Source organism: Trachemys scripta, chromosome 2, assembly GCF_013100865.1.
Source record: "Trachemys scripta elegans isolate TJP31775 chromosome 2, CAS_Tse_1.0, whole genome shotgun sequence".
In the NCBI taxonomy this organism is placed as follows: Eukaryota; Metazoa; Chordata; order Testudines; family Emydidae; genus Trachemys; species Trachemys scripta.
The window spans coordinates 113571990-113584404 of NC_048299.1; the positions used below are offsets into that span (position 1 = coordinate 113571990).

Consider the following 12415-nt stretch of genomic DNA (forward strand, 5'->3'; position numbering starts at 1 on the left):
TTTGGAGTGGTAACTGGCATCATGGTCTGTGTCAATTTCCTGCTGACAGATACAGAAAATGTGATTCAAAAGGGGAATGGGGAAAAGGAGAGAAGACAGAAAAAACAAAGCAGTTGGAATGATTTATAAAACTTAAATTAGATTTTAAGCTCTTTGAGACAGAGACCATGTCTTCATTTATGTTTGCACGGCACCTAGCCCAGTTCGGGAATAAGGAGGCTACTATAAATGTTAAACAATAATATACAATTCTCCAATTATGCAGGATCCAGAGGAAAAAGTAAAAGAATTTCTAGAGACTAACCCAGTGATGTCTGAATTCCGAACACAGATTAATTACTTTTCTGTAAGTATTGCGTAAAATTCTTCTGCTGTTCAGAGAAAAGTTATAGTGCAGTAAAGTTGATAATTTGTTTTATTCTTAGCTGTTAGAAATCCAAATTAGAGAACTGCCAAGTCATTGCATATTGGAATCAGTGGATTTTGCAACTGAGTCTTTGAAAATGGCCTTAATTCAGGAATGTCATTTGAGGCAGAGATCATTTGGATTAGCTTTAAATAAAAAAGCTGCCATGGACATGGATGCAATTTACACATTCATTGACAACCTCAGCAAGCGATTAAACAGGCCAATCAATGATCTTGATGATGTGCGAGGAGCAATGGAAGCATTAAAGGAAATACGAGAGGCTGAGATTAAAATTGACATGACAATTGGACCTATAGAGGAATCTTATGCTCTGCTACATAAGTATGATCTACTGTTTAAAGATGGAAATGCAGAAAGAGTTGATGGGTTGGCATATGCTTGGAAGAACCTAAACACACAGGTACTGTAGCTTTATCACTTCTAGAGTAGGCAAAGTACAGTCATTCTTGTCAGAATTTTTTGTGCCACATGACTGGAGGAGAACCAGTTTATTTTAAACATTCGCTTATTTCAAATCCTCCTAATTATTTTCACTTTTATGCATATATTTACTTATAACAGGTATTGAAGATTCAGGACTTGCTGCTTGAAGTGCAACCATCCATGAAAACAGATTTACTGAATGGTGTTAAAAAGTTCCAGATTGATGCTGTGGAATTTTACACAGACTATAATGAAAAGTGAGTGATGGTGCAGTACAACATTATGTTACATTGGTAATTGTTCCAGAAGGGTACATCTAAGGTGTCTTCAGGAAACTAACAAGAGTCTGTAAGAGGCACATTACAGCTGAAAGAAATACATAGTTTCAAAAAGCACAATTTTTTTCCCAATGTGTTTTACCGTTAAAGGTCTGGGTTGGGCAAATACTATTATTGCCATAGATTCATTTCAGTGTAAGATTCAAGTTTGAAATGTCAGATGAATTAATTAGGATTGGAAAAAATAAGAATCAACCAGAACCTCAGCCCAAATCTCAAGTCAAACTCTTCTAAGGTCCTGATCCAGCAAAGCACTTAAGTATGTGTTTAATTTTAAATGTGTGAATAGTCCCTTTGAAGTCAATGGAGATTCAGACCTGCTGAAGCCCATTACCCAGTGCACTGAGCCATCCAAGTTTACAGTTAGGGGCAAAAATCATATACCTTCATTGTATTTACTTGATGGTTTAATTTTGTCTCTGGCACTAACTGTTGTAATCTTCTCCATTGAGGGTTGATTGCTATCAGTGTAGTGATTTTCCCTTGTTTCATGAAGAGAGAAAGTGAAAATCACATTAATTAAAATATATATTTAAAAACAAAAATCCCGGCATTGCTCAGGGATGGGGGCTTCAGGGAAGAGGTGGAGTGGGGGCGGGGTGGGAAGAGGCGGGGCGGAGCAGGGTTGCTCGCTGCTGGTGGCGCCAGGCACCCTGGACCCCTAGAAACAAAATAAAAAAATTGTTGACCTTTTTGTTCCTGTTAACTTCAGATGCTGGTAGTTAGGGCGAGTTGTGTCACCAGAAATGTAGGAAAGACCCTTAGGAAAGACCTAACATCTGATGTCAAAACAACTATATTTTTGGTCTCTCTTCTCAGATCTTTTGTGATAAACGTCAATTATCAGAAAAAAATCCCTTATGTTTAAAAAATATTTCATAGTATGTGGGCTAGGAGAGTTTTCCATTTCTTTAAACAGTACCTCTATGATGCTCTTTGGAAAACCTGCACAATTGGTATTACTGTATATGTGAATTTGACTATGTTGATTTTTGCAGAGGCCCTGGTGCGGAAGACATTCCTCCCTGGGAAGCAAGTGATAGATTACAAATCTTCCAAGCCAAGTTTGATGAACTGTGGAGGAAGTATATCACTTTTTCTGGTGGGGAAGAATTATTTGGTCTTTCTGTCACAGGTAATGATGCCACAGTTGGAGTTCAAAACATCACAAAATGAATGTCAGGCAAATAATATTAGCCAAGCGTTTGTGTGGTTGCTGTCTGGCTGGCAGCTTTGTCCATTAAGGTTTCGGTCTTAGTTGTACAAAGGGCTAATCAGATATTGTCACTGGAATATCATCTCAACATTTGCTTTTGTAATCTGGAGGTCTAAACAAATATCTGGAGAAATTAAAAGGTTATGGATTTTAATTAACTCTATTATAGGCATTTCTAACAAATCTGTGGCCACTTAGGACCTCAACATGACAACAAAATAGACCTCAGGTACTTCTGCTTCAAAAACACGAACTAAAATCAAAAGAAAACCATAGCAGTTGCAGCAGTTTGTATCCAATACCAAACTGCTCCCCTGTTGCCCAGAGGCTGGAGGTGACCTATATAAAGGTATTTAGGCACCTAATGATGCAAGTAGGTATCTACTAGGGTTTTCAAAAGTGCCTAGGAGCTTTTGAAATCCCACTAAGCGCCTATCTGCATCTTTAGGTGCCTAAATACCTTTACAAATCTGGCCCTGAGTAACGGCAAAGGTGACTTTAAACTACCTTTGACCACCTTCGTCAGGTGCACAAAGAGGCGTTGTGATACACCTGAAGATCTGGGTCAACATCCTCAAAGGAATCTTTTATTTGCAGTCACAGATGGTTTAGACAACCCTGTGCAGAAATGGAGTTTAACCATACCTGACATAAAGAAGACAGCTTTTTTGAGAAATGGAGCTCCGAAGGAGATGCAACATGACAAATTCGTGTTAATATAAGGGTATGTCTGCACTGCAATTAAACAAATGCCGCTGGCCTGTGTCAGCTGACTCGGGCTTAGGTTAGTGGGCTGTTTAATTGCTGTGTAGATGATTGTGCATGTCTGCGTGGTCCCAGAGCATGGGCTCTGGCCTGACATCTACATAGCAACTGAACAACCCCTTAGCCCAAGCCCCGAGAACCTGAGACAGCTGACACAGGCCAGTCCTGGGTGTTGAATTGCAGTGTAGACATACCCATAGTGACTGCACCCAGGAGAGAGTGTGCACAGCTTATTGAACATTGGCATCTTGGATGGAGTCTGCCTACCTCTGACAGAAACCTGAGCTTCTGTCTCTGTTAACGCTTTGGTGACACTTTTAGAGTAGATTGTCTTATCAATACAGTATTAATGAATTGAAATAAAAATTAGTTGAATTGAGTGTGGGTACTAGGGTCTCTGCGGTCCCTGTGTGAGTGGGCATGGTTGAATAGGAGTACTAAGCTGTGTGAGTGTAGGCCTACGGGCTGGCAGGGTTGATGAGGGCAGGGTAATTAAAAACAACCGGGGATAGGGTTAGAAATAAGGGACAGTGAGCTCTCTGACAGGAAGGGATGGGCTACAGAAAATTACATCATGGATAGCTTCTCTGGGAGATGGGGTCCAGCAAGGCTCTGGACCAAAGAGGGGACGTTGACACCTTATCCTGGGCCCTGTAAATCCTGATAGTGATACTGGTAAATGCTTTCAGTGTCAGCTTCATTGTAGTAAAATATGTTCCTTGTCTAGAGTAAAGTGCCTTCCCCAACAAATGCTTTGGTTTAAATTAAAGTTGTGACAAAAATGCAATAAACACCTTATTTTATAAATATTAAATTTAGTGCTCGCCCTGTGAGACATCAGAAATATGTATACATACCTATCCTCTTTTTGGTGCTTCGTGGTGTGAAAGCTTTTCCATTACAAGGACAGTCCATATTTTACTATGCCACAATTCCATAGGAGGAGGGGGCCATATTTTTCTAATAATGTGCAATACAAAGTCTAGCTGCTAACAATAAATAATAAATTAATTTGTTTAAAATGTAGATCCTTTACTGGGGCATTAAGTAAGCAGGTTGAGGGATCTCTAGGAAGCTGCCATTTTGTCATAAGATGAATCTTTTAAATAATTTCCTCCCACCTTTCCGTGCAACCTTCCAACAGAGCGCCTCCCTAGTAGCAAAAATGTGATGGATCTCAACTGAAGTCCAATACCATCCAGAGGCAGCGAGTTATATGGGCCCGTGGTGCCCATGCTCCATCAATATTCATGAAGGTGGGCCCAGCTCCACCAATGTTTGGGCCCCAGGCCCCGTGCTTTGGGAGGCCCTGCGCCATGGGTCGGCAACATGGGGCACTCTCACCTTGGGAGCAGCTCCCCCCGTCCCCGGAGTCGCTGCGTGCTGCGGAGAGGTCCCAGCGCTGACCCAGCTCCCAGCCCATTGGCCGGGAACCCCGGCCAATGGGAGCTGCAGGGTCCGATGCCAGAGCTGCCTGGCCACGCCTCCACAGCAGGGAGGGGGAGGGAGCCGCAGGCAGAGAGAGCCCCAAGGAGTCTGTCACTGTCAGAGAGACACAGACACAGCTGTGGGGTTGTGGGGACAGACAGATGGAGCTGGGGGTGGGGGAAAGGAGCAGTGATGGGCACCCTGGGGCTGGCATAAAATACACAGTTCAGAGGGGGCTTCCTGAGGGGACTATAGCAGCTCTTTCCCCCCCCCGCAGAGCAGACCTGGGCTGCGGCTGGCTCCATCCATCACTCCCCCAGCCCCACAGAGACCCACACAACCCTCTGCCCCCCCGAGAGACCCCCAACGACCCCTGTGCCACTGTCACCCCTCTCCAGAGAGCTCCCACTTTGTGCCAGACAACTCCCCTCCCCCACTGCCTTCCCTGCTCCAGAGCTTCCTACAATCTCCCCCTTTGCTTTCCTCCCCTCCCACCAGCCCATTGCCCGGGAGGCTCCCAGCCTATTGACCAGCAAGGCCAATGGGAGCTGCACCGGAAGCAGGGTGCCTGCTTGCAGATGCAGACCTGCCCAGCTGTGCCTCCACAGCACGGGGAGGGGGAGCCACAGGTGAGCAAGCCCCAGTCATCATCATCACAGGCACAGCAATCCTCTGGATATTTAATTTCACTGAGGAAGTAATTCAATCTTCTCTTCCTTTCCAGACAGTTTGTGGCTTTTCCTGTAAGAAAACTTACAATTTCTTTGCAAAGAAGTCCATTTATAGTTTTTTCACTTGAGAAGCATATTTTCTGGTTGTTCATAAGCTCATTTATTTTGTTCACTCGGTTTCATAGGCAATTTTAAAAGTCACTTGAATTGTACCTGGTTTCTTCCATTGATCCATGGAAGATGTGTAGATTTTTATTTCTGTGGGCCAAACCACCCTGTGTAGAAATGTAAATGTCGGAGCTAGAAAAGCTGTGCAAGGATATGGGTCCCTTCAGGAAATTGTCCTCAAGTCATTCATTCTTCTTGGCATTCCATTCTATTGTTCCCTCCTAAAGTGATAATGATCAGTGTTTCCACCCACAGGGGAGAGGCAGAAGACTGGGTCAACCCTGCAGTGACTCTGCCTCTACCCTTGTTCTCTCTCTGCTCCCTATACCAGCCCCTTTGGTCTCCCTAGGATTATCCCTACCATTACTCCCTCTGCGTCGTCTTTCTCTGGAGCTTCTCATTAAGTAAAGTCTGTCATTACAGGTTCTTACCTCTGTAACATATTTAATTTTGATGTATTTATTAAGTGTTAATTAATGCACTATTGGGAGTCCCCTTCAGCCCTCTGTATAAATTGATCCTCTTCTTTCCATATGTTTTGCCCATAGGGTTTTCTGCAGCCCTAGGGCAGTCAGCAGTAACCCCTGTGCCTTTGCAATGGGGTGAGGGAAGGGGACTGTGGGTTCCCTATTTATGTGATTTGCAAGAAGTCTTATCATTACTTAAGGTACCAAATGTGTTTAAATGATATAAGTGCCTTGTAAAATCCCAAAGCAAGCTCATTTTCATTTCTCATATAATCTCATATGCAGTATACACACATTTTTCATTAATTATATGAGTTGAATTTATTATTATTATTGTTGTTATTATTAGCTGGGTTAGTGGGTTTTTTTTCAGTGTCGCAAAATGTGTGCTATGTTATGGGTTGAATGATTGAATGACATAATACCCACTACCCCCAATGTCCGTCACTAAGTCCGGTAATTTTGTCAAGTGTTCGTCGCACAACATGGTGATGCCTACCTCTGCCTTGTGCTTCAGGGGGTCACGGGTTCCAGGGCAGCCTGGGGAGTTAGCGGGGGCCTGGCGCTGGCAGCAGTGAATGACCTGACCCCAGCCCACTCCGCTCCACCTCGCCGGCTCCCGGCATTGCTCAGGGGTGGGGGCTTCGGGGAAGAGGTGGAGTGGGGGCGGGGTGGGAAGAGGCGGGACGGAGCAGGGTTGCTCGCTGCTATCGGCGCCAGGCACCCTGGACCCCGCATTCTCCTGAAATGTGGGCCCCCCCCCACGGTCCGTCCTATGGATGGGACGGATCCACTTGGGCACCACCAAAAATTATACAAACCTGCCGCCCATGATGCCATCTAGACAGTAATGTATAAACATTTTCATTATGAGCTACACTAATTCAAGATGTTTATCCTCTTTCCCATACAGAGACCCACTCATCCAGACCCATTTCTTTGTCCTAATCCCTCACCCATCTTTTCATCTAGGTTGTTTATTATCAACATTGTTTTCAATCAAAATTGTAAAAAGAACAGGAGTACTTGTGGCACCTTAGAGACTAACAAATTTATTTGAGCATAAGCTTTCATGGCTACATCCCACTTCTTCAGATGCATAGAATGGAACATATATTGAGTTCAGCAGTTTCTCGTTGGAGTCTGTTTTTGAAGCTTTTCTGTTGTAAAATAGCCACCCGCAGGTCTGTCATTGAATGACCAGACAGGTTAAAATGTTCTCCCACTGGTTTTTGAGTATTATGATTCCTGATGTCAGATTTGTGTCCATTAATTCTTTTGCGTAGAGACTGTCCGGTTTGGCCAAGGTACATGGCAGAGGGGCATTGCTGGCACATGATGGCATATAGCACATTGGTAGATGTGCAGGTGAATGAGCCCCTGATGGTATGGCTGATGTGATTAGGTCCTATGATGATGTCACTTGAATAGATATGTGCTCAGAGTTGGCATCGGGCTTTGTTACAAGGATAGGTTCCTGGGGTCAGTGTTTTTGTTCAGTGATGTGTGGTTGCTGGTGAGTATTTGCTTCAGGTTGGGGGGTTGTCTGTAAGTGAGGACAGGTCTGTCTCCTAAGATCTGTGAGATTGAGGGATCATCTTTCAGGATAGGTTGTAGATCTTTGATGATGCGCTGGAGAGGTTTTAGTTGGGGGCTGAAGGTGACGGCTAGTGGTATTCTGTTATTTTCTTCATTGGGCCTGTCTTGTAGGAGGTGACTTCTGGGTACTCGTCTGGCTCCGTCAATCTGTTTTTTCACTTCAGCAGGTGGGTATTGTAGTTTTAAGAATGCTTGATAGAGATCTTGTAGGTGCTTGTCTCTGTCTGAGGGATTGGAGCAAATGCGGTTGTATCTTAGAGCTTGGCTGTAGACAATGGATCTTGTGGTGTGTCCTGGATGGAAGCTAGAGGCATGTAGGTAAGTATAGCGGTCAGTAGGTTTCCAGTATAGGGTGGTATTTATGTGACCATCGCTTATTAGTACAGTAGTGTCCAGGAAATGGACCGCTTGTGTGGATTGATCTAGGCTGAGGTTAATGGTGGGATGGAAATTATTGAAATCATGGTAGAATTCCTCAAGGGTTTCCTTTCCATGGGTCCAGATGATGAAGATGTCATCAGTGTAGCACAAGTAGAGTAGGGGCGTTAGGGGACGAGAGCTAAGGAAGCGTTGTTCTAAGTCAGCCATAAAAATGTTGGCATATTGTGGGGCCATGCGGGTACCCATAGCAGTTCCGCTGACTTGAAGGTATATATTGTCCCCAAATGTGAAATAGTTGTGGGTGAGGACAAAGTCACAAAGTTCAGCTACCAGGTTAGCTGTGACATTATCAGGGATACTGTTCCTGATAGCTTGTAGTCCATCTTTGTGTGGAATATTGGTGTAGAGGGCTTCTACATCCATAGTGGCCAGGATGGTGTTTTCTGGAAGATCACCCATGGATTGTAGTTTCCTCTGAAACCAATCAAAATTGTGTATATCTTAGAATTTAAACCATTTGTTCCAGCTTGCTCCTGGGTCAACTCCTCAAATGTTGTTAAAATTCAAGATAGAGCAACCTCATAGGTGTTCAGAAATTTGGTCACCCTTTTTTTTTTTTTTTTTTTAGCAAACTCAGAGGAGAAGGGCTCTCCATGGAGCAAGTCAGAATCTTTAGTCAGGTTCTTTAACTATTAACCTGATCCTGAGTATAATGTACAATGAATAATGCTAAGTTTGTCACTTATATATTTAGTAAAAGTCATGGACAGGTCACAAGCAATTAACAAAAATTCACAGAAGCCTGTGATCTGTCTCTGACTTGCACTAAAAATATCCCTGACAAAAGGGAGAGGCAGGTTCAGCACCCACTGCTGCTGGGGCTCCTGGGCCCCCACTGCAGTGGGATCTCCGGGATCCCGCCGCTGGCCGTGCCGTAGCTGGGGAGCTGCGTGGGCAGGGCTGGCTGGGAGTTCCAGCCCCAGGGCAGAAAATCAGTGGAAGTCATGAATTTTGTGACTTCTGTGATCTCCGTAACAATCGTAGCAATGACGTATGCTTACATTTTATTGTAACTTTGCCTGAAAGAAAGAAAGAAAGAAAGAAAGAAAGAAATGGGTCCGCAAATGGCAAGTTTGACATTTCTAAATTTTAACAATATATTTAGCTAGGGATTCCCTAATCACTGCAATAATATGAGTGAAATTTTTAAAAAATGGGGTCCTTTCTAAATGCTTCTAACTTTTAACATATTTTATAGGATCATTTTAAATGTTGTTATTAAATCTGTACCTCTCTGGTAACTGGTGCAAATTTGGGAAGAAAATATTTTATAAAATTGGTAGACTAAGTCTCCACTTTAGCTGCCTTCTTCAACACGAATTTAAGTACAAAGTCATGAGTTGTCTCTCCATAATATGGTTAGGTTTATGATATAAAGAAGTGGTCATACACTGGCTGGAAACTGAGTAATTACTGTGGGCCAGATTCTGACACTCTTGCTCAATGGGACTGTTTTTGTGACTATTTGAGGAATATTCACTACTCAGTGTGAATAATGGTGTCAAAACCTGACCCTTTATGTTTATTAAAACTTCATTTTAAAAAGGCATAGATTATATTTTTCTTAAATAGTTCGAATCTAATAGATAATCACAATTTGCTTCTTTTAAAATTTGGAACAGAATATCCAGAGCTACAAAAAATAAAACGGGAGCTTACACTGCTTCAGAAACTTTATGGTCTTTACAATTCGGTTAATGCTAATATCAGTGGATACTATGAAATATTTTGGAGTGACTTGGACATTGAAAAAATTAACAGTGAACTTCTGGATTTTCAAAACAGGTAAATGATTTAGTATAAGTTGAAATGCATCAAAATTCTTCTCTGACATCTTTCATTAATTCATGAGAGCTGATCCTTCAGGGAATTTTTTCAACATGCTTATATATTTCCAACCTTGGCCTCTTCTGATATCCAAGAGACAGAAATTTCAGACAGAATGAGGTACAAAAAATCAACACAGCTGCTGCATGAATATAAATACATTGAACGCAATAAGGTGATAAGTAACAATCAGCATGGATTTGTCAAGAACAAATCGTGTCAAACCAACCTGATAGCTTTCTTTGACAGGGTAACAAGCCTTGTGGATGGGGAGAAGTGGTAGATGTGATATATCTTGATTTTGATACTGTCTCGCATGACTTTTTCATAAACAAACTAGGGAAATACAACCTAGATGGAGCTACTATAAGGTGGGTACATTACTGGTTGGAAAACTGTTATCTGTGGTTAATAGTTAAGTTGGAAGGGCATATTGAGTGGGGTCCTGCAGGAATCAATTCTGGGTTTGGTTTTGTTCAATATCTTCACCAATGATTTAGATAATAGCATAGAGAGTACACTTATGTTTGTGGATGATACCCAGCTGGGAGGGGTTGCAAGGGCTTTGGAGGACAGGATTAAAATTCAAATGATCTGGACAAACTGGAGAAATGGTCTGCAGTAAATAGGATGAAATTCAATAAGGACAAATGCAAAGTACTCCACTTGGGAAGGAACGATCAGTTGCACACATACAAAATGGGAAATGACTGCCTAGGAAGGAGCAGTGCAGAAAGGGAACTGGGCGCCACAATTCAGGAAAGATGTGGACAAATTGGAGAACGTCCAGAGAAGAAAAACAAAAATGATTAAAGGTCTAGAAAACATGATCTAAGAGGGAAGATTGAAAAAATTGTGTTTGTTTAAGACTGAGAGGGGACATAACAGTTTTCAAGTACATAAAAGGTTGTTACGAAGAGGAGGGAGGTAAATTATTCTCCTTAACTTTTGAGGATAGGCCAAGAAGCAATGGGCTTAAATTGCAGAAAGGGAGATTTAGGCTGGACATTAGGAAAAACTTCCTAATTGTCAGGGTGGTTAAGCACTGGAATAAATTGCTCAGGGAGGTTGTGGAATCTCCATCATTTGAGATTTTTAAGAGCAGGTTAGACAAACACCTGTCAGGGATGGTCTAGATAATACTTAGTTCTTCCATGAGTAGGAGGGACTGGACTAGATGACCTCTCAAGGCCCCTTCCAGTTCTAAGATTCTATCATTCTATAATTGGGTCCTTCAACCTAAATCTTTGAGCTTTTTAGGCAGAATTCTGTCAAGTGACTATCAATTTCTATACCCTCAGTTTTCTTATTTTCTTTTATAGGAACCAAAGCCTTCCCCCTCTGTCAAGCTTGAGTAGCCAGGCTTGGTTCATAGGGATTCTTTGTGAGGGCTCAGAGGAGAAACATTTCCCACAGTCCATGGAACACAGTAGAGCCATGAAGTGAAATCCTGACCCCACCGAAGTCCATGGAGATTTTGCCATTGACATCAGTAGGTCCAAGATTTCATTGAGGGAGTGGCCACAACTGAATCTGTAAGTCTGCAATAACCCCTACCACTCCTCCGCAGTATGTGGAGCAATGGGTGGTGAATACAGCTACTGGCAGATCCACTGGATTTGATCCTGCTTCTCCTTTGACCCATTCCTGCCCTAACTCAAAATCCTGGTGTACAGTGATATGGGCAGAGTTGTCAAAGAACTGAGATCTATGACAGGCAAGTGTGCGGACCCTATGTACAGGCTTCAGATATTCTGTTCCCCCATCTGTCACAGCTGGGATTATGGCCCTGTAATGGGATTGGACTCACCACAGCGGCGCCTCCTGCTGGTTGGTTAGGGGATTAGCTCTTTCAGTGGCGCGCCTTCGCTAATGGTGTCTTGCCCTCCATTATTTTTTCAGTTTCCACCATCCTCACAGTCGGACCCATGTCACTCCCAGACTGCGGCGTCCACTTCTGGACACTGCCCTCTGTCTGTCCCCGCTCCCTGGCTCTCCCCTGCTTCCAGGGGACCAGCAGCTTCTGGTTCTATCACTTGCTTAAGTGGCTCACTGCAGTCCTCAGTCTAGCCCCTTCCTCCAAGGGCACACTGCAGTCTAGTTTAGGCACGCTCATCACTGGCAAGTGGGGAGGAAAGGGGGGACCCAGGCCCGCCCACTACTCTGGGCCCCAACCCAGGGACCCTCTAGCGGCAGCCACTTATTGCCCTCCTCCAACTCTCCTCTACTGCCTACTTCTCTGGGCCACTTCCCTGTAGCCCCAGAACCGTTTCTGCCCCTTTGTGTTAGGGCCCCAGTCTGGCAATGGTCAGCCTAGAGCTCTCCCAGCCTCTGCTGACCCTGCCCAGCACTGCTCTGTCTTAGGTGCTTCTCTAAGAGCCAGTTCTTCTCCCTTTTCCCTCCAGGGAGAGACTCAGCTCCTCTCTGCCCTGCAGCCTTCTTATAGGGCCCAGCCTGGCCCTGATAGGCTGCTTTCAAGCCTTCCTCTGATTGTCTGGGTTCTGTGCAGCCGCTCCAAGGGCTGCTATTAACCCTTTTCCAGCCAGTGAGCGGCAGCTGCCCCATCACAGGCCCATAGTGTTTTGCTGTTTATAGGATTATAAAATGTATAGCATAACCAAATTATACACAGGGCATCTGAA

At 43.7% G+C, this 12415-nt stretch overlaps 1 protein-coding gene across 1 annotated transcript in view; it reads left to right on the plus strand.

Moving 5' to 3' along the window:
• The window catches only part of LOC117871746 (dynein heavy chain 5, axonemal-like), a 276629-nt gene that overhangs the window by 79060 nt on the left and 185154 nt on the right, over positions 1-12415 (plus strand). Inside the window, exons 27-31 of the mRNA XM_034759511.1 lie at positions 266-346; positions 426-830; positions 992-1110; positions 2190-2326; positions 9569-9731. Of these exons, the coding sequence (XP_034615402.1) occupies positions 266-346; positions 426-830; positions 992-1110; positions 2190-2326; positions 9569-9731 (905 nt within the window). The remainder of the gene's footprint in view (positions 1-265; positions 347-425; positions 831-991; positions 1111-2189; positions 2327-9568; positions 9732-12415) is intronic.